Here is a 23,043-nt window from a genome sequence, read left to right as displayed (position 1 = left end):
AAAACTATTGTATTTATTCCATCATTATTGTAGTTCTTTATTCAATTTGTACTTTATTTATATAATTTATATTTTAGAAATATGTAGATTGTTATCTAGGAAAATCAAATTTATTTCTGTCTCCTAAATGCAATTCAGGGTTTTTTTTCCCTCACATTTTCTTTGGTATTCTTTCAAAAATAACTTTTGAAATCACCTTTAACCATTAATATAAGTTCAAATTTTTCTACTGGCAAAGAGGATGTTACATGTCATTTTTTATGTAAAGTTCTTTCCAATGTAACATGCATTTCTTGCTTAATATTTTGTAACCTCAAAATATACTTTAAACATTCATTGTTTAATTGTTTATGCTCATTTCATATCTTTTACAGGACATATACTTTGTGCCCCAGAACTGATAACAATCAAAATGCATGTAAAATTTTCTCTAAAACAAAGTGTCTACTATTAAATAATCTGAACATCCTTAATTATTCATGGTGAAAAAAATCTACAAATGTATTTAAATATTATTCATATACATAAATATATCTTCAATTTGATATTCTCCTCTTTTAGTGGCTTCTATATATATATATACTATTATTCATCTGAAATTTTCATTTGTAAAGAACATGCACATCTTTGATTCCATTTCCTTTAAATTTATTTGTTATTTAAAAATAATTTCTAAAGGCACTGTGTCTTTTTCCAGTTTCTTCAACTTTATTTGTGGAATTCTGAAGATTCGTCATTTTGTAAAATGTCCACAGAGGCAGAAAAAAGACACCAAAATAATTCACTCATGTGAGGGTTAAATTTAACAGCAATAATTTAGCTTAGCTCAAAAATTATTACAATATAGATAACGAGCCCCACAAAACCTTAAGTATTCCAACTAATGTAATTTCTAGAAAAATCTCAGTTCCCTTTAAAAAGGAGATGAGTGCTGTGTAGAGCTAGTGTTATGTTAGGTATTCATGTTTTGAAATTAGAAGTGCAATTTGCATTCTAGGTATAGATGACTCGTCCTTGGTTTAAACAATTGTGCCAAAATGTGTTGTACACTTTTTTTCTTCATAAATAAGCAATTAAGGATAATCAAAAAGTAAAATTACCAAGACTGATTTGTCACTAAACCAAATTCATTTCTGTCTTGTAAATGCATTTTAGTTTTTTTCCCCCCACATTCTCTTTGGTATTCTTTCAGAAATAACCCTTGAAATCACCTTTATCTAGCAATATAAGTTAAGATTTGTCTACTAGCAAGGGGTATTTTACATGTGATTCTTTATGTAAAGCTCTTTCTTAATAGTAACATTGGAATGTAATTTCAATTAAAGATAAAAGAAAATTGTGCTAACAAATTTTTAAACATCTTGGATTCTCTAAGCTCTTACTAATCAACCTAGGAGAACTGTACTTGATGTATTTATGCCCATCTTAAACAGCAGGAGCTAATATATTCCACTGCAAAATTACACTATGCCTTACATATTAGCCACGGGGACTTCTTGACTTCAGCAGAGTCCATTGTGGCTGAAATTTATGGCTTGCTAAGTGATACCCATGCTCCTAAGAGCTGCACTGGTAGCTGAAGTTGAAAGTAATGACAGTTCCAGGTGACCTGGTTATGTCTAATTTATGGGTGCTTAGCAGGGCTAAGTGGGGCCTTGGAGCACGCTACATTTGATCCTGTACTTGAAAAGACTGTGACCTTTCTGTCACAGTGCTACCACTCAATGTTGAATTAGAAGTTCAGATGAAAGGATTTTATAGGTCTCTCTTGAAATATTTAGAAGATAAATAACTTTACAATATAATTCACCTGAATGTCTTCTAAGAGATGTACGAAGTGCTACCAGTACATGCATTTATTCTGTTTTTACTTTGTAGTTAAAACACAGATCCTGTTTAAAAGGTCTCTTAATGCAAATGGTTTAAAATTGGCAGCTAACAGAGGTCATTTAGTTGAAATTCTTTCCAGAAAACTTCTAAATTCCTCCTCTCTTTAAATGGTATTTTATCCTTAGGTTTGCATATATTTAGTAATTCAGCTTGCTTAGTAGGTTAGTCTTTTTTAATTCTGTATCAAGAGATAAAGCTTACACAGAGGAATATGTTGTGTGATGCATTTTATTTATTGGACTTATTTCTTCTTTGTGGGACTGTAATGAGTGAGACAGTATTTTTTTTCATGAAATCTTTTAGATATATGACAAATCTTGTCTCCTCTGGTTTGAGCATGTTAAATTTTGTCATGCACTCTTCAAGTGTTTAAATTGTTCTTTCTCTTCACTTGTAGGATGATAGTATGACAACCCACTTTTTCTGTCTTATGTTAATAATGAATGTACATTGTGCACTAGTATCACAGCAGGAAATTTAATCTATAAGCACATCAAATCAGCTTTAATTATCAAAAATTTAGTATATGTTCAAATTGACATTTGTAGCCCTTTGTCAGATTTGAGTGAGTTTTTTCCATTAAAAATTGGAGAATTAACATATATTATTATATAAATTTGACATTTACCTCTAATACTTTTATCATTGTGTGTCTTATAATTTTTCTGGACTTTGTTACATTAATAGATTCTATACAAATGACTTTAATGTGTTTATTTATATCAAGATTAAAAGTGAAATGGTAGATATCAGAGCACAGAACTAAGTGCCATCTCACTATAGATATTCCTATGTGTTTATAGTATCTCCATTTATTCTTTCTAGTTACAATTATTTATACAGGTGCAAATCAATTCAACTGTTTTTTTTTTCTGTGTTAGCCACAGAAATTTCTGAGATTAACAATATTTTGCTTCAGTTGAGATATGTTTTCTCAAGCAATTTTTTTTATTTACAAATGTTGCAGTCAATAATTTAAATTAATTCATTTAAATTAAAGCAGTAGTGATAATTATATTTTGCACTGGTGTAAGTCAAACGTTTTATAATTTATTTTGCAATTTTGCAATTTAAAATTATTAAATCATATTTTACAAGACTATTTTTTCATCTTGTAGGAATTAAGGTTCTTAAAAAATTGTTAATTGACACATTTATTTATATATTTAAATGTAATGCTTTGATTCATGTGTACATATGGAAGCATAATATTTAAGATTAAATGATCCAGCTGGATTGTTCTGGTAAAGCAACATATTTAGAGAGAACATTTTAAAAGACTGAAAAAGATCTAAAAATCACTGAAAAGTATTTAATGGTATTTTACTCTGACTACATTAAACATATGTAAGGGTGTACATCATCCTTATAAGCTTAGCACAGAGGGGCTGTATAAATATGTATCACCTTAATGAGAACTTTTTCTTCAAAAAAGTATCCTAAAGCTAATTAGACAAAGGAACGTACATTTATATTTAATGTGTTGAATGACAAAAATTGATAGCCTAAAACATCTTACTTTCAATTATTACTTATGAAAATTAAACTATAACCTTATAAAAGATCATTGATAAACCATAAAACATAGGTTCATAGCCATATACACCAAACTGCTACTTGGAATATCTATTTCCAAGCATAATATTTATATGTGCATATATATTTTGTATGTCTCTGAGTGCATAATGTTTAATGAGTATATACTTGGAAAGAGAAAAACATGAACAAAGTGAATGTATGGAGTAAACATTTTTGGTTGGATTATGAATAGATTTTCTTTTGATTACATGTCAGTTTGTATCAATAATGACAATATAACATACTAACAAGTTTGTAAATGAACTTGTTATATTGACTGTCTTCAGGAATTTACTAATTACTAAATTGTTTTTCTAATGAAAGTGGAAGTCTGTATCATAGTTTCTTTAGCATAAAATTTTTTATCACATCAAGTCTCTTTGTTATGTTTTTTGACTTATTAGTAATCCCCTAAAAGAGCGTTACTTCTATACAAAGTTCAACATGCAATAATTATGATTGCCCATTCTTTTCTTATAAAACAGCACACACAATACCAGTTTTTTAATAGAGTATTACAATGTAAAAATGAGCAATCAGAAGTCTTGTTGGTTGACAGCATTGACAGTGATGGTAGGACTGATTTAAATTAGTTTTGTTTTAAATGTCTAACTTCTGTTGCAGCCACCAATGAATATACACTCCATTGTTGTGCAAGTCCAGTGTATCAACAAAAAAGTGGGCACAGTTATCTACCACGAAGTGAGAATTGTGGTGAGAGACAGAAATGACAATTCACCGACTTTCAAACACGAAAGCTACTATGCTACCGTGAACGAGGTCAGTTTCCATCTACTCTTTTATGTTTCTCTTGGTTGATACTGTTTGGTTTCCCTAAGGTGAGAGAACAGAGAGGTAACAGGGGGAAGGAAAACAGGTCTTTATTGAGGGCACTTGAAGGCTGCTGAAGAGAGGCAGGCACCTTTCAGAAGACTCAGGAAAAATTGGTGCTTTTTATTTGGAATTTCACGGGGCGGAGCTAAAGGGCAGGCTGGATGACAAATTGAAAGCTGATAGAAGGAGCCTTTGCCCCATGCGCAAAAGCTGGAGGTTAGACTTGTGGGTTTTGCGAAAAGAATGCAAAGGGGTGCTAACCAGTGCCAAAGGGTGTTTCTACATGAGGAAAAACCTATCAATAACTGTTCACTAGAAATTTTCATAAATGGTTCCTTTGTAATTACGGAATTAAGGAGATAAGTTAGAGACTAACATGGGTGAAATATGTTCTTGTGACTTCTGATATAATTCTGTGAATTGAATTTGCTATAGGAAACTTCAACTCATTAAATTTTTACCTTTGTTTATGTAAGAATGATTTTATTGCATCAAAGTAGGAGTTATCTACTCTCATTTTAAGCCAATGTCTTTGAATCTCTTAGATAATAACACTAGTTAAGTATTGGAAAAATATCTCAGGTTTATTAGAATTAAGTTGATTTGTTTATTTTTTTTTTAAAGTTTGAGAGACATAAGATTCCTATTTTGTAACACATTAATACCTGTCCAAATAAAGCATATAAAAGATTGTACTAAAATACACAAAATAACTGTCAGGTTTTTTCTGTGCAGTTATGTTACTTAATGTTTAACATTTTCTTTATTTTTTTTTTTGAAATTCTATTTAAATGAGTTTTCTAAAAAAATCCCTCCAGTAAGCTTTAAAAATCCACCAAATAACTGTTACAGTTAGTTTTATTCATTTTTTAAATTTTTTTTAGTGACAAAGGTTAAAAAGGATACAAAATTTCAAAAAGAAATAGGAAATTAACACTAGTTTTCATTCCTAAATTTCATTCCTAAATTTGAACAATACTTTTAAGATACAAATCAATTTCTTAAATATACAAAATATTTAACTATAAGTCACAACTGAATCATTTAAATAACTTCTAGTCATACTTGGAACATTCTTGAATAATCTTGTTTCTTTATTATAATAAAAGAAAGTGTTTGATTTCTTTTCCATTTTAGTTAAAATCCTAAGTCCTTTTTCTTTTTTTAAAATACTGATTATTATAATTATTTTTGTTAGTCCAATAAGTTAGAAAATATTTCTAGAGTACTTACAGTTATTTATTGTATATACTTGCATGCACAGAAAGTAAATTTATTAATATAACAGTTCATATTTCAACAGATCACTTTTGGCTCGATTTTTATAATCTTTAAGTTGCATACCATTTATATGAGAAAATCAATGTAATTTGTTTATTAAACATAGCAGTAGGCCTTTACATTCTTTTTTGGAATTAATTAAAATGTATTTTACATTGTGTAACATTCTTCTATTCATATACATTTGGAGAAATTATGTGTTATATACTCTGGGATTTCTTGGTTTATATTACTTTAAAAAGGTAAGACTGTAATTGCTGTTTTAATAGTGTGACCAAACAATCAGTGGGCATGACAATGGAAAAAGTTCTCTATTGTAGTGAAAAATAATTAACGGTTGTGTATTTGATTTTCAGTGTATAAAAATAGACTTCTTTTACTGTCTGAATTGTGACCTTTGAATTAGGTTTTGGTTTGTTTGGCTCAGCTTCGTAAGAGTGTAAAGTGTAGGTGAGTTACACAGCAGTTCTAACTGGGAAACCTTTTCTTAAACCACATGCAATTGTCTGTGCTCTGTATATCTCATAGCAACTTACAATGTTTAACTTAACTTGAAACGTCCTCTGTGATTTGATTGTTTTCATTTCCTTCTTCAGTCTTTCCAGTGCTCTGTCAAAAATAACTTTCCCAAAACGATTTTAATTGTGTTACTATACTATTCATAGATTGGGTAATTTCTCATATTAAGAAGGCAAATAAAGGTCACCTCCTTTAGCAAACATTGAAGATCCTCCTTAATCTGCCCAGTTATTAATGATTCCTTAATTTGAAATTCGTTTTGCTAATGTCTCGATCTGTTAAAATCAGCTTCCTCATGTCTGACAAATTTTTCCATGTGGGGATGTCTGCTCACACTGTTTATGGAGACCTTCCCCGCCTAGCAAGTCTCCAAGCATCATTCTCTTTCAGTGTTTTGCTCATGACCTGTTGCCTAAGAATCATCTTTCAGTACCTACTGATATTTATAATCTTCAATGTTTTGTGAACCTAAATCCCTGTAGTATGGGAAAAAACTGTCTCTTAGAGTAATAACATGTAGTGAAGTTGAGCATCTTGAACATTATTTTGCGAGGTTCAGTTTCCTTTACAGCGCTGTCCATGTGCGACTGAACCAAGACACAGTCTTAGTGAATCTCCTGGCAGCCGACTGAGGCAGATCTAGCCCACTCACACCACAGTCTTAACACCTAACATGTGGTTATGTGGAATGTATTCATTTGATCCTATTTTCCCTTTTGATTTTTGTTGGTTTCCATGAGGAAAAGGGTCCCCAAAACGAGGTGCAGCAGATGAAAAGAAAATGAGAGACCAAGTTATGGGGTCAGGGGCCGCAGTCTCTAGGACTGAGCCTCTGTCCTGGTGTCTCTGGTTATGTACTAGTCTCTAAAAAGCACTGAGGGGAAATGGGAGGAGTAATGCCCACAAGCCAGAATGCAGTGTTTACCTGTCCCAGGGACCGGCTTTGGCTATGTCTGGCCCTCATGCTTGCCGTGCTATCGGACACTTATCTTAGCAAAGCATCTGTGCTGTCCAGCAGTATCCCACAGGGACCTGGGTCCTGCTTTCACTCCCTTTACACTGAGCTTTAGCAAGGCTCCCTGCAGAGCTCTCAGGTGGCCTGCAGAGCTGAAAGTACCCGGAGTTATAGTAGGTTAGGTTAACTTAGGACATTCCTTCTCCACACATTTCTCATACTGTCTTACATTTGCAATTTTTAAAAAGATGCAAAGTACATTTAATTCTGAAAACACTATCATAAGAAAAACAATAGAAGTCAACTGTTTTTCTCATTCTTTGTTTACTTGAGTTGTTCTTTCATAGCCTTAATTCTAAGCTTCACTAACATGAGTTTGTATTAAATTTGTGTGTATAATACATAGATATAATTGTACATAGCATCGTCCCTACAACAAAATTATTGAAAATGCTATGCTCTGACAAGATTGCAATGTATTTGCATACTGCTTTCTTACTTAGTACAAGACATACTTACTATACATAAAATTAGAAAGTTCTCAATAAAAAATCATTCAGCACTGAATAGATTTTTGGTATCAGAATATTTCACATTTCATTAAAATTTAAAAAAGACATGTATAACCTCATCCTCATATGTTTACCAAACAATTCGTCCATAATTTAAAAGTCCTAATTAGTTAAATTTTCTTCACTAAAATTGAAATTTGAAACAGTAGCATAAATTGACCTTTACATTGTAAATTATTCCCAAAACCAAGAATGATTCAAATTTTTCTTTCAATTACGTCTTCACAACTTATTTGTAAGTATCCTAGTTGTCTAAGATAATCACTTTAATGTAGTTGATTTTAGAAACTAATACCATAGTTTATATTCATGATATTGAATCATATTATAAGCTCAATCACCTCTTTCATAACACATTAAATTCTAGCCCCCTACAATCTTTGTAAACATACTCTTCTATTAGTGTGTCAAGAATTAATCAAAACATTTTTAATTATTTTATCTAAATGTCAAGGAAGGATTATAACAAGTTTTATAATTCCTATTTGTGAACAAGACATTATATAGTAAGACCTTTTGTCCCTTTGGGTAACTAGAGGTTCTCAATTAATTTTGGACTTTTGTATCATTAAGTAATTAGACTGGCTTGTTTGGAAAACAATTTCATAATACAATGCTCATCATGCTTAAGCCATTTTTGTAAGATAAACGTTGCCTGACAGGGAGGCCATTAAGAACACATTCATCTCATCTTCAAATTTTCTTTATACTTGACAAGAAGCAAACAAGTAAACAATTAAAATTCCAAGTACCAGCCTAGTAAATATATGATGGCAAAGCCAGACTGTGAAATTAATAAATGTACTGAAAATATGGTAACAGGGAGAGAGAAAGTCTCCAGAGTAGGAGACATGAAGGGCTCATGTTAGAGTCTCAAAGGAAAAGGGACTTGAGGATGTTGCATGCTGGCCAAATTTTGGAACTGAATGTAACAATACTAAGTAGTTAAATGAGTTAGCATTATTTCTTTTAATAATCACTTTAAAACATTCGGTACAATGAATTGGTCTTAGCAAACTATAAGGTTCTAAAAATGTAAGTCGTTTTCTTGCCTCTACTATTCCTTCAAGTAAGTGGTTGATAGAATTGGTAAACTCTAGGCTTACAGCAACACAGGAAGATCTGGTGTGGAATTTTGTCTTCATCCCGTACACCTACACATATCTGTGGATCACAGTTTGAAGTTGACACCAGCTGTTTCAACTATCTGATCTTTATATTCATTTGCAACTCCTCGAATTTAGGGCAGATTTAAGAGATGAAATGAAACACCTCTCCTCTTAATACTGGGAGAGTTTAAGAAACCCAGAAAGAAGAGCTGCCTCAGTGAGCGTTAATTGGCGACTAGTGTCAGTCAGCCACAGCTGGGAAGGTAGAAAATATTTTGTTTATCATCACTTGCGAGACAGCTTTCAATTTTCGTTTTAGTATACTTCAAATTCAAAGTCAGCTCTATTGTGATGACAGGAAAAAAAATCTATATCTAAGTTTGCAGCAGCCAGTGATAACAGATCAAAATAGCTACATTTGTTTCTTAGTTCTGGAAACTGAAATGGGTGTTTTTAGAGATCCCTTCCCTCCTAGGATGTTCTTGTTGAACTGTCACATTTTTATTCATTTTACTGCAGCTGCTGAAGGAGAAATGTATTTAATAATATGGTAATAATAGATATTTTACAGTTAGTGAAACTCTAGCTTGATTTAGTCACACAAATATGATCTTTTTACCTTGAAAATAATAACTCCAATGCTTGGTATGGTTTCTTGTATGCTACCAAAAAATAGTTCTGAAAACTTAGATAACTTGTTCAAAGTGAAATAGCTTATCCTGTGGACATGCTATTAAAAAGCAGAGCTTGCTGTCCAATCAACCTTATAACAGCAAATACCTTATTTTAGTATGATAACCTAAAAGTCACTTTGGTAATGAGAATAACTCTAAAACAATGTACGTGAAAATAAATTTCCATCAGAACCTACTGCCTCACAAAGTATTGTCATACAATTTACAGCCATTCTATTTTTTATTAAAAAACACATATGAATTGTTAGCTTGTGAGATCTATAGACAATAGGCTTAAAATTAAATTCAAAATAAAAATTATCTTCCTATTTAAATATGTGTTGCTTTGTATAATTGGAAGAATAAGATATGTAAGTGCAAAAAATTATTCTATCCTCCTTAAAGTGGTGAGAGTCTTACTTTAGTATGCTTACATAACATTGTCTTGGGGTTTTATTGCTTCGCGTACCAAAGGGATCCCATGTGGTTATTTTGGGAATGGGTGTGGATAGAGGAATGTAATCACCATCATTTTCAGTCTTCCAAAATATTAAAAAAAAATTGAAGATTTTAATTTCTAAAAGATACTTCCTTGGATGAGGTATACTAGGTAATTTGGTAGAATGATTCTTCTGAATATAATCATAACTAATCAAACATGAAAATGTACATTAAAAATGAGCAAACGAAACAGGTGTGTAAAATGAAAACAAAACATTTCATAAATAAGTATACCTAGTTGAGGGTAGAAAAGAGCAATAAAAAATTGAAAGGTAAAATGTGAATATATGGGAGTAAATTTAAATGAATAATAATCACCTAAAGCTTTAATGATGCTTTATTTTGATGAATATATTTCACATGTGCCTATGTAAACGTATAACTGAAGTACAAAAACACTATAATTGTAAACAATGTATGTCTGGTAAATGTTTTTAAAATCTGTATATACTAGAAAGCATATATAAGGCGAAGAAATTTTTTTTTAAAAAAGGACAAAATGTACACATTTAATGTCAGCAGATTTTAGCCGACATTTTTAAAAGGTTACTTCAAAAATAATAGACAAATATTCAAATTGATATACTAATGTCCTCAGGTGATATTTTAAAATAAAGAAATGTAAGTTATTGACAAGAAAAATTAAATGCAAACACAAAGAAAATTCAAATACAAATGGATAGAAGAAGATATATCATATAAATAATAACAATCCAAAAGTTATAGTTCACTGTTATTAGGGAATATTGACTTCAAGCTAAAAAAGTATTGTTGGGAAATAAAATAAACTTTCCAGAAGATTCTGATTTCCAAACAATTATAGCAGTATAAAGTTACTTGTACCTATAGCACAATGTCATAATCCAGTAGCAATTGTTAGAACTGAGTGAGATGCAGAAAAATCCATTTTCATAGACAAAAAATACTGCACTTGTGGTTGGTACAGAAAAAATTCTTCTCCCCAAAAAGAGACCAATTCATATGTACATACGAAGTATGATTGAGAAGCATGGTGATTACTTTTAATTAAAATTTTTATTACAGTAAAAGACATTCGAATTAGCCCTCCTACAAATACTCCCCTTCACTTGGACTTATCTCACCCTTCTTCCCACGTTCAGAAACAGGTCTGAGATCTTTGTTTAAGATCAAAGAGGACTTCCAGAACTGCTTAGAAACTGGAGAGACTGATAGGATAAGTGTGTTTCAAGCAAGGAAAATATTTTTCATGGGACTATTGGAAATGTATCTTTTACTGTATAAAATTTTAAATACAAACTTTCATTATATGCTTTCATCATGCCTCATCCTTCCATGCATGCAAAGGATCAATAAAATGTAGATTATTAAAAAGTAAAACTGACAAACTAGTATCTACATTAATCAAGAACAAATAAAAGAGATCAAGCTCGTTAAACTCAGAGATGAAAAAGGAGATGTTTTAGCTAATACTACAGATATACAGAGGCTTGTGAAGGACTACTATGGAAAAAATAAAGACTAAGAAACTGGAAAACTTAGAAGGAATGTGTGAATTTTTGTATACACATGACAAAATTGAAGCATGATGACATACAATCAGAATAGACCAATAAAAATGAATACTTTTAAGTGACTGAATTAATAATAAACACTTTCAACTGAGAAAATTTCAGCAGATGACTTAAGGGTTAAACTTTAATAAATAAAGGAGAACTAATAATATCAGTTCCTCTGAAAATCTTTCAAAACACTAAAAGTAAAGGAGCCAATCCAAATTCATCTGAGGCATAATACCTGACAAGATCATCTAAAAAATAAAAGAAAAAAGAATAATTGAAGGAAAAGAAAAAAGGAAAAAAAAAGCAAAACTATAGACCAATAGGCTTGATGAAATTACGTGCAAAATTGAAAAAAAAATACTAGCAAACTGAATTAAAATCACACTAAAAATACCATTATTATTAAAGGGTGTTTATCACAAATGGAAGGCTAGCTCAACATATGCAAGCTGATAAACATGTGTCAAACAGAATGACAGGAAAGCATGATTATCTTAGTAAGTAGGGAAAAAATAACCATCTTTGTAGAGTGAACCCTTACAATTTAATTAAGGAAAAAAATTACTTCAACTCAATAAATGCATCATGTCACAAGCTACAACCAGTATCATACTTAATGAGAAAAATCGGAAATAATCATCTCTAAGAACGCAAAAAAGACAAAAATGTCCATCTTTGTCATTATTATTTGGCATACTGGGGGAAGTTTTAGCCAGAACAACAAGACAGAAGAGAGAATTAAGGAGTCTGAAATAAGAAAGAAGAAAAACTATTTCTATTTGCAGGGTTACATGACAAAAATGAAAATTTACTACCAGAAAACAATTAAAACTATTCCAAATTTCAGTAGTATTCAAAGATACAAAATGAGCATACAAAACTCCATACCATTTTCATAATTATAAATTTGATTGTAAATAAAGCAACCCTGTTCAAAATGGCTGAAAACAGAGTAAGTTATTTGGGAATAAATTATAAGAAAGAAGTGAATGATTGTTGCAACAAAAATTACAAACATTGGGGCTGGGGATTTAGCTCAGTGGCATAAGCACCTGCCTTGCAAGCAGGCGGTCATGAGTTCGATCCCCGGTACCGATAAAAAAAAAAAAAAAAAAGAATTACAAACATTAATGAAAGAAAGTGAAAAGAGTGGAGAGAAGATCCATCTTCATTATGAAAGAACTGGTATTTTATAAATGTCTATATTACATAAAGCATTACACAGATTCAATGCAATCTCGATCAAAATACAAAAGGTATTTTTTAGTGCAAATAGAAAATAATCCTATAACTAGTATGGATAACAAAACAACCAGAACAATATTGTGAAAAATGAACACAGTTAAATAAAATGTAATACTTAAAAAACACAAGCTATAGTATAGTAGCAAAAATAAAAAAATAGACCACTGGAGCAGAATAAAGAATCTAGAAATAAAAATATGCAACTGTAACAAACTTGCCTTTGGCAAAGGCAATGAAACATGCATCACGAAAGGAAAATCTCTTCAATAGATGGTGCTAAGAACACTGACTATCCACAAAACAGAATGAAACAAGACTCCTGTCATATCACCTACAAATATCAACACAAAACAGATAAGTTAAATAAATATAACACCTGAAACTGTGAAATTTTAAGAAATCTTTTAAGACATCAATGTAGACAGTTTAAAAAAATACTGAGAATGAATTGTATATACATACAACAAAAGCAAAAAATACACATGGGATTTTGTAAACCAAGGAAAGTGTAATGTGCACTTGATAAGCATATGGATTACTGAAATGAATGTATTTGCAAACTAACAAGATATTAATTTGCATATTATACAGAGAGTGCAAAAGATGGCAACAAATTAATAACACCAAAATTTATTAAAATTTGGTTTGGTCAAATAATTTAAATAGACATTTTTTCTAAGAACATACACAAATGTATGAAAAAAGTATAGAAGTGTATGAATAAATATTCAGCCAGATTAGTCTTAAGGAAAATACGAACAAAAATCACATAAAGACATCATCTTATCCCAGATATAAAGCTTCTAATAACAAAAACAGACACACACGCGCACACACACACACACACACACACAAATAAATAAACTTTACAATACTGTGAAGTATATGGAAAAAATCATGCACTGCAGGTCAGAATCTAAGTAAAGATAGCTAATATCCAGCTAATAAAAACAATAAAGCTACAAGCTACCCATCCATTTAGTAAATGGCATTAAAAAGTCATGATTCATCAGTCAATTTTTTTACTGTAGCCAGAGAAAATCAATGATACTCAAAGGCAAATTATTGTACTTTAAATGTGTTTATAAGCATGATCAACACGTTTAAAATGTTTTCAGTAAAACAGCAATAAAGAGAAAATGATATTTTAAGGTAATCCACTTGTTGCATCCAGGGGTCTGGGGTCCAGGATCCCCAGAACCAACCTGGCCAAGCTTGTCTCTTTCCAACATAGAAATAGGGAGAGGAGTCAGAAGACATTGCTAATGGAAAGTAACTTTAAGAACCACTCTGGAGAAGAGGGGGGACCCCAGAGCTGAAACACTGGCACGTCTGGGTCTGTAGTCTGTCTTATGAGGTAGGAACCTTGGTTTCTATCTCCTAGTATCTGGTCCTGACCTAGATCCCGATCCCCCAAATGAGTATATGGTTTAAATAAAATGAGCCAAGTGGTATGATTTTAGGGTTCCAGGAAGGTCAAAACCTTTTAGCTGAGCTTGAGACTCTGAGGGCTAACAAAGACTTCTCTGGACCACTGCCTTTACTTATGAAGTCCAACAACAAGGGGCAGGGAAACTGAGAAAAGTGCAGGCAATGTGCAGGACCTTGGGAATCACTTCAAAGACTTCTCCAAGTGATAGATCAAGTCAATTCAGAAACACTGTCATAACATGAAAACATGGTAAAAGTGGGACAGTAGGAGTAATTCCTGTAGCTGCAGTCTCTATCTACTTAATTGACATTTGAGCCAAGTGTCCGCAGCTGTGGCCTTATCTTGCCCTTTGAGGTATCTCTGACCTCACAGGCCTCTGCCAGGCCACAGTCAGGACCAGTGATACATGGAGGTTCACTTACTATGAATCAGGCAGGGCCTAGGACAGACTCACAGATAAACATAGAAAGCCAATTAGTTAATTTTAAATCCTGCTCAGAGCTGCTTTGTAGTGGTCTTCAACACTCTGGTAGTTGACACTTGTGTGATTGGATATTGGCTTTGTGAGTAGGAGTTTGGGTCTGCAAAGCAACCTACCTAGGAGGTACAGCATTACCTGCACAGCGGGAGCTGCTAAGCCACAATCTGTCAACTTCTGAAGAAAAACCAAAAACTGCTTGAAAACTGCTTGCAAACACACAGAAGCTACTCCTGCTACCTTCTAAAAGGTCTGGATCTTTTACACTCCCCAGGGGTTCCCACGTTTTTTGTAAAAATATGCAGTCCTTACAACTTTCATACATTATTAGTGGATGAGAAAAATTGACCCAACTACATTGGAGTTCTGTTTGTAATATTTGCAGAAAATTGATTAAATAAATATTTGTTTCTTAGAAACAAAATCTTTTGGATATAAACTCTTCCTCAAAATCTGATGTGTGTGTCTTATATATTCATGCATAAAAATGTTCATTAAAAGTTTTACATATTAGCCCGAGATGAACACAATCTAATTGTTCAATGATGCTACAGTAACTTTGTCACTTGTTAGTTGTAACTTTTCAAAAGGTTTTATTTTTCTTTTTAATTAAAAAAAAAGTTAAACAGAAAAAAATGGTAGAAATAATATAGAATTTCAAAAATTACAGTAAGAAATCACTAGTTTATAAGTTACATATTGTTATCTTAGAAGTAATTCTGCAAGCTGCATAATGAAAGAATAAAAATGAACAATCAAACAATGAGAGCACAAACTATTCTGTTTGTGCTACTACTGTGCTACACACTGTGTGTTTATACTACTACAAAAATTAGTAGTATGGTTATCTATCTTGCACATACCAATGGCAAATTAAAAAAAGAAATGCTCATCAGTTGTAATTTGAGAAATGCAAATTAAAACAGCATTGATATTTCATCTCACTCAGGAAAGAATGGCTGCCTTCAAAAAATCAAGATATCATTGTTATCAATGATCACAAATGCTGGCAGGGCTGTGGGATAAAAGGAACTCTTCTCCACTGTTGGTGGGAGTGTAGACTGGTGCAGCCACTGTGGAAATCAGTATGGAGATTCCTCAAAAACCTAGGACTAGAAGTTCCATTCAATATAGCTGTTTCCCTACTGGGTATTTTCCCAGAAAAAAACTGAAAAGATCAAAATGTTTTCTTTCTCTGGGATTCAAATTCCTCATGTGAAAATGGGAACTCTAACATTAGAATATTAGAAAACTTTATAGGGTTCACTAAATATATGCAATAAATTTTAAAACAGAGAAAATCTCCATAGATTTTCAGTCCCTGAAATATGACCTACATATTTTATAAGTATTTTAATTTACTATCTGACGTTACTTTTCTTTATACTACAGATATTATGTATAATTGCATGTTTTGTGAATATTGGCCTCATTAGATTTAAAACTAAAATAAAGTTTTACTGAGATGAGTTTCTGACACATTGTAGAAATTCTATTGAACGGAATCATCAATGAATTATGAATAGCAAAACATGAAACAGGAAAATATTGTTTCACATTTATGTTCACTTTACTGTTATCTGACCTAAAATTGAGACAGAAAGTCAGAGTATACTTTGAATAAAATTTGTAAGGAAGTTTAAGGATCATCACATTTTTAAAGAGTCAAGAATAAATTTTCTGGATCATTGTAATACTTTCCACAGCTTAAAACAGCAAGATAAGAGGAACAAAATACTTCTTCCTCACAAGCCATGTGAATTACTGTCCTTTTTAAATAGCTCCAGGGGAAATTATGTATTTATTCATGATAGGAATATTAGACCACTGGAGAATTTTATCCTACTTTTCATGTCCCAGAAAAACTAAAATCATATTGATTAAGCAACATTAATATGATTCCCCTTTGACCAAATGTCCTTTTTGCTGTTTCAATGAGATTTCTTACACGAACAGTTTTATGAATCTCAACACAGAATCCCAAGAGCTTCAGAGTCAGTTTAATAAATTTATGTTTGATCGAGTTCTATTTTCTTCAGTTCTTAGTAGCATGGAAATTTAAGGGATGCTTCAAAAATCTAAATTTAAAAAGCCATTTACAATTTAGGAAGGTGAATATTAGCAGTTCAAATAACCTTGGGTTTCAAAAAGAATTAAATGTTGTATAAATACTGATGGTGTAAGTATAACACCAACACGATCCTGATAAGCACCTTAAAAGTCTACAAACTTTAGATTTATTATGATTTAATATTTATTTTTCTTATTCTATTATTAAGCATACTCATTTGGAACTGATTTTCTGCTACCCTAACTGTGTGTTTTATTCTTATCCAAAATTTGTTTATAGTAAGATTATTCTGTAGGTTTGCTTGTCATTTTAACAGCAGCATATTTCCTGATGTTGAAGGGAGCAAAGAAAAGCCACCAAGATAATTCTAGTAATTGTGATTATTAAAGTGTATTGGGTTACAAATTGTAAATATTTTCTATAGAATGTCCTATTTGAATCTTATATACAACTACATGCACTCAAGCTAAGTGTTTTTATTGATCTGCAAATGTGACAGTCTAGGAAGAGGTAGCATTATTTATTCCAACATATCATTGCTAATAGTGACAAATCTAAGTCAGACACTATTAGACTGATTTTTAAAATGAGAATTCACTACATATTTTGTAAGAAGCATAGCAGGTAAGTGAATAATAGAGCTTGAATTTGTGGGGAAAATTCTACAGAGATTTTAAAATTCCCATTTCTACCTTAAGTGTAGCAATACGTTTTCTGAGTGAGAAGTGAATGAGATATTAATAGGAGTAAGTATTAATACTGACTAAAAAGGTTTATTTTGGAGGTGCCTAAATCTCATCCTGATTCACAGTTTACAGTTTACTAAACAACAATGTGCTGAAGTGTTGTAAGGAAAAAAAAAAAAAAAAAAAAACCAAAAAAAAACCAGTCTTTTAAAATCCAGTGACCAGGGCGAGGAGGACTTAGCTCTGCTGCAGAAGTACCTGCTGGGCAAGTGCAGAGTCATGCATTCCATTCCCAGTACTGGGGAAAAGAAGAAAAAATGTAAGGCTACTGTTTAAAGGCCAGGGGGTTAGCTCTGTGGCACAAGCAGCTTATCTGGCCAGCACAAATTATGTTCCACCCCAGTACAAAAAAAAAAAAACCAAAAAACAAACAAACAAAAAAAAAAACCAAAAAAGAAACAAAGCAAAACAAACAAACAAATAAAGCAAAAAGCCCCATGACCTAATTATAATTTGGAGATGACATTTTCCAAAATAATTATGGAAAACTGATTCATTCTTATTAAGTATAGTTGTCCCAATGAAACCTTAATCATATTGTTTTTAGAGTAGTTGTTGAACATTAAAGATGCAGAGAATGCAAAATGAAGTAATGAACATGTAAGGGGTGGTGATAACATTGAATTTCCTAATATCTTTTAGTCTCTAACTGCAACTGATTATGTGCTCCAAAGTAAAGTAAACTTGAATATTTGCATTACAAATTACAGCATTTATTTAGATGCAATCATTCATTAAATTTTTGATTTACTATCACTATTTTTAAAAATAATTATATACCCATAAAACATTATAGTATGTGCTATTGCTAAGTAATACAACTTTATAAAAGGAAAAAATGATTAATATGTGAGAGTAAGAGGAAAAAGACTAAATCTCATGTAACATTATTAGTGTTAACTAATAAGTGCAATGTTAAATTCCACTCTATTCTCAGTGGGCAACTGCCTCACGATATAGTTTTCAAATTTATATCAATAAAGATTATCTTTTGCATTCTCTTCGATTTATGATATAAATAACGAAAAACCTCATGTACATGCACAGCGAAATACCTACATCCTGGCTTGCTGACTATGTAATGCAGAGTAGAATACAGGATGGTGATTATATAGCATCAATTTTTGCATCTTAATGAAGAAATTTATAGAAAATAAAATTATCAGAAATTCACCAAAATACCTAACATATAATGAAATGACAGTATACTTATATGAACATCTTTTTAATTACATATATAAAATTTGGCACAGTATATTAGCATCTACTTGACTAATTAGGAATTTTATTTTGAGTGGTGTTATACCCATGTCTCCTAGCATGGCATAGCATGTCCTTGAACAATGTCTCTCATATCAAGGTATTTTTACTATTTTAAAAATGGGCTCTAAAATTTGTGAGTCTTTTTTAAGTTTTAGAAAAGTAGTTTCATACATTTTAATAACCTTTACAATTTGCACATTTCTTTTTGTCTCTATTTTTGCTTTTTGTCTTTCACTCTTTCAAATACCTTGTTTAATTTTTTAATGGATATTTGGCTCAAAACACAGTCTTTTTAAAATTTAGATCTGACATAAAGATATATTTTATTATTTTTGAAATATAAAGTTTCCTACATACATAATATGTTAAAGTTAAAATCTTTGTTATAATGAAAATTATAATGCAAATTATTAAAATAACATTAGTATTATTTATATCTAAAAAATATGGTAAAAGAAGTTACAGATTTCTCATAAACTATCCAAATCTATATTATTAGTATCTAATATTTGTAAGATACATGTTTAACTCATAAGCCAACACATACATTATCATGTACCTTAATCCATACTCAACTTACATTTTCTTATTTTTTGTTGAATATCTGTTTGTTGTTATTGTTGTTGTTGTTCTAGAATCCTATCTAGGGTACCATAGGAAATTTAGTCATCACTTTTTTTATTTTTGTCAGATCTAGACTGTGACAATTTTTCCTTTCACTGTTCTAAAAAACCATGACAAGTTTGAGGAGTACCAGTAAGATAATTTTTTTTCTTCTAAACATGGGTACAAGTATAGATATATATGTTTACAAAACAAATAGATAGCATACCAATATTTATATTTCCTGTGTATGCACCATATCCTTTACAGTGTATTATATGTTTAAGATTTCACTGTTTTTCTCAAGGGTGAGAGCACCTTTCAGCAGTTCCATGATCTATAATCAGAAAACTGTATTACTTAATCCAGTATTGCTACACATAAAAACAAATTCAATTTAGCTAAATTTTCTGTGATGTTCCTGTTTAAAAGTCAATATGAGATCATCTATTGGGTTGAATTTTCACGTCTTTCTCAAAGTTCTTTACTATCTCCTTGACACTCATAGTGTTTATGATTTTTGAAGAAAAGCAATGTTTAAGAAATGTCTCAGATTTAGATTTACCTAGTAAGTGGATTTATTAGACATTATGCAGGAATATTGCAAAACTGATACTATGTTCTTTATAATATATAACTCAGGAGACATGAAAGTCTATTATTCACATTGTTAATAATATATTCATTGCTTTGATGGGTCGGTAAGCTTTCTCCACTATATTTGCCAATAGTTTGTATTAAATGAGAAATATGTACTTACGATATTTTGGAACTATTTTTTTAAGTGGAGTATACTTTGCTTATCAGAAACCTAGCAGTATTATTAATGATTTACAAAATATAAATTCATTTTAAAAACAGTGAGGGAAATGTAAATTACTGTGATTATACATATTTATTCATTCTTTTGCTTCTGGGATAATTTTGTATAAAACACATTTTCAAGGTTCATATAATACTCCCACAATACTAATGTGTTTATTAGTGAGATTACTATCCTAATGGTAGTAAAAAATAAAATCATGAGGAAGCGTAACCATGACTTTTCCTATAGGATTTTTTAAGAAATAGACATTTATTAAAATTTCTAGTATCTATAATTTCTAGGTAGATACAGTTTTGTATATAATTGTGTAATTTTCACACTTTTTAAATATAAATTAATTTCAATTGCTTTAAAAACATATCCCATGATAGTCACTGGACTTTAGAACCATTTTCACTCACAGAATCCTCTTGATTAGACTGTACTAGCACTGAAATCTACAGCATATTAAAGCAACTGAAGTAAAAAATAAGGCTAAACTACTATTAGGTTCATAAATGAATTCAGTAAAGTGTTCTAGTAAAATAATTAAACATTAAAAACATTTTTACATGAATAATGAACCTGCCAGAAGGAAATCAAAAAAGTTATCACATACACCATAGAGAGAGAAAATATTTCGGTAGAAATAAATTTAATCAAGAAAGTAAAAAAAAAAAAAGTCTCCAACAAAAACTAAAAACATTGATGAGAAAAATCATACAAGACACTATAATATGGAAATATATTGGGTTAAAAATTATATTGTTAAATGTCCATAAAACTGATGTGGTCTATAGTAAAATGAAATCTCCATCACAATACAAATTTATATATATATATATATATATATATATTTTTTTTTTTTTTAACAGTAATGAGGAACAAGAGTATTAAAATTCTTGTGGTACCAAAAAGATCCAGAAGAGCCAAAACAGTCTCAAACAATGACAAGCTAGAATCATCACAATACTTGATTTCAAAGAATACTGTAGAACTATGGCAAACAAAACAGCATCACACTGACAAATGGATCAGAATACAGCACCTAATAACACATGTACATACAGTCTGCTGATTTTTTTATAAAGGCAACAAGAACATATTTATGAGTTAGTAGAAACAATAATTTAAACTCATAATAACCTCTCAGTAATCCTTAATTTTGAGATTGTGTAATGTAAATAATGTGAAAAAGTGCTAACAATTTAAGTAGAGTCCAACTAAAATGTGTTTTTTAGTTTACCTCTGCTTTTCATTGGCAGATATTCCCTAGTTTTGCTAAGATAACCCTATTTAAAAAGCAGAGATGAATAGTAAAAAAAAGATTAAAAGCATTTCATTTCAGGTAGACATTAAAGGATGACTCATTATTAAGGATGTTGTATTTGAGACTTTTTCAACGATAATTTGTCTTTAGTCCATGTGACATGATTCAGAAGACTTTGAAATAGGAAATAAAATTATACCAGTCATTTTTAAAAAAAGAAAAAAAGAAATGATCAGTTTGTGGGGAATACATTACGTATACTACTCTTCAAGAATTTACAATTTATATCGGTGACCATGTAACCTCCAAGAGTAATTTTCAGAAGATCATAGAACCTGATGAAGTTCAAGGGATTTCCTGATGTGGGAGCAGCTGAGTCAGTGGTTGCACTTCCACAGCGCTCACAAAGAGGATACATAGAGTCAGAATCATGCGAATCTCAAGTCCTTACCTGTGTAAAATCAAATGCTCAGCTTTATATCTTTACTGAGTAGAAAATAAAGGATGTATTAATCACTGTTCTCTGGAGCAGAAAACCAGAACAAATATTGTGCACACATCCACACAAATTAATACAGACAGCTGACTCTGTCGTGTGGGTGATTGCTTCCAGTACAACTCTTGAATGCCAAAATTTGTGAATGCTCACATCCCTTAGCTAGAGTGGCACAGTATTCCCAAATAGCTTAAGCACATTCTCCTGTATACTCATGCTACATAAGTAGGTTTATAGTCTCACTTTTAGGAAATAATAGGAAAGACATCTGTATATGTTCACCATACACACTTTTGTTTTCTAAATATTTTCATCTATATTTTATTGAAACCACAGATACAAAATTCACAAAGTACTGATACTATCAGTGTATTTGTTTATCTACAAAACAGAGAGACTGAAATACTCACAAATAGCGACAGACAACCATTGACTGTAAGGAATTAGCATGTTCACTTTTGAGGATTTAAAGTTCTGTGTTTCTATAGTTGGTAAACTGGAGACCTCCCAGAATCAGTGGTACAATTGCAGGCTGCACCAATTCTAAATTCCAGTCAAAATCTGAGCCTATAGGCAGAAAGCACTGGCCATTCCAGCATGAAGTCAAGGTGAACAAGATCTCTCTTATTCAAACTTTTCTCTGTCTGTGCCTCCAGTGGATTGGATGAGGCTTACCTATCCACCAATTATGCACTAAATGCAGTCTACCAATTCAAACATTAATCTCATTCAGAAATACCCCCACATACATACTAAGAACAAATTTAGCCAAATATCTGCTATCCTCTGGCCAATTTGACACAAAATATTAATCGTAACAAATGAACTGTTGCCATCCAAAATGCAAGAGATAAATTGCAAAATTGAAGTTTCATTGTTAATTAAACAGAGGTGCCTCCAGTATTATTAGCAGTGATAGTTTGCTCAGAATATTGCCTTCTGTTCAGCGGATTTTGCAAGACATTAATAGGCATGAAATGGCTGCCTAATACCATAAATCAGATAAATGATATTGATAATTGAAAAACAAATGTGTGCTAGACTGATCTATACTGATATGTAATCTTGCTTCCCTGAAGATAATGCTTGTTTTTGATAATGTCTATTAGTAAAAGGAGAGGAGTACCTGTTATCCTTGATAAGATTTGTCATCAAATCTTTTTTGTCTGATAACATCATG

General features: G+C 31.3%; 1 protein-coding gene across 3 annotated transcripts in view; it reads left to right on the top strand.

Annotated features, from left to right (window-relative positions):
- Window positions 1-23,043, top strand: part of Pcdh15 (protocadherin related 15) — a 1,472,709-nt gene that overhangs the window by 1,026,887 nt on the left and 422,779 nt on the right. For all 3 annotated transcript variants that reach the window (XM_063239515.1, XM_063239513.1, XM_063239514.1), the window contains one exon: window positions 4,093-4,248. In XM_063239515.1, the coding sequence (XP_063095585.1) occupies window positions 4,093-4,248 (156 nt within the window). The remainder of the gene's footprint in view (window positions 1-4,092; window positions 4,249-23,043) is intronic.

The sequence above is a fragment of the Cavia porcellus genome, unplaced genomic scaffold, assembly GCF_034190915.1.
Source record: "Cavia porcellus strain 051 isolate PalLab524CR breed Dunkin Hartley unplaced genomic scaffold, mCavPor4.1 scaffold_28, whole genome shotgun sequence".
In the NCBI taxonomy this organism is placed as follows: Eukaryota; Metazoa; Chordata; class Mammalia; order Rodentia; family Caviidae; genus Cavia; species Cavia porcellus.
The sequence above is the reverse complement of the archived record's forward strand: the minus strand, read 5'-3'. Positions and strand labels throughout refer to the sequence as shown.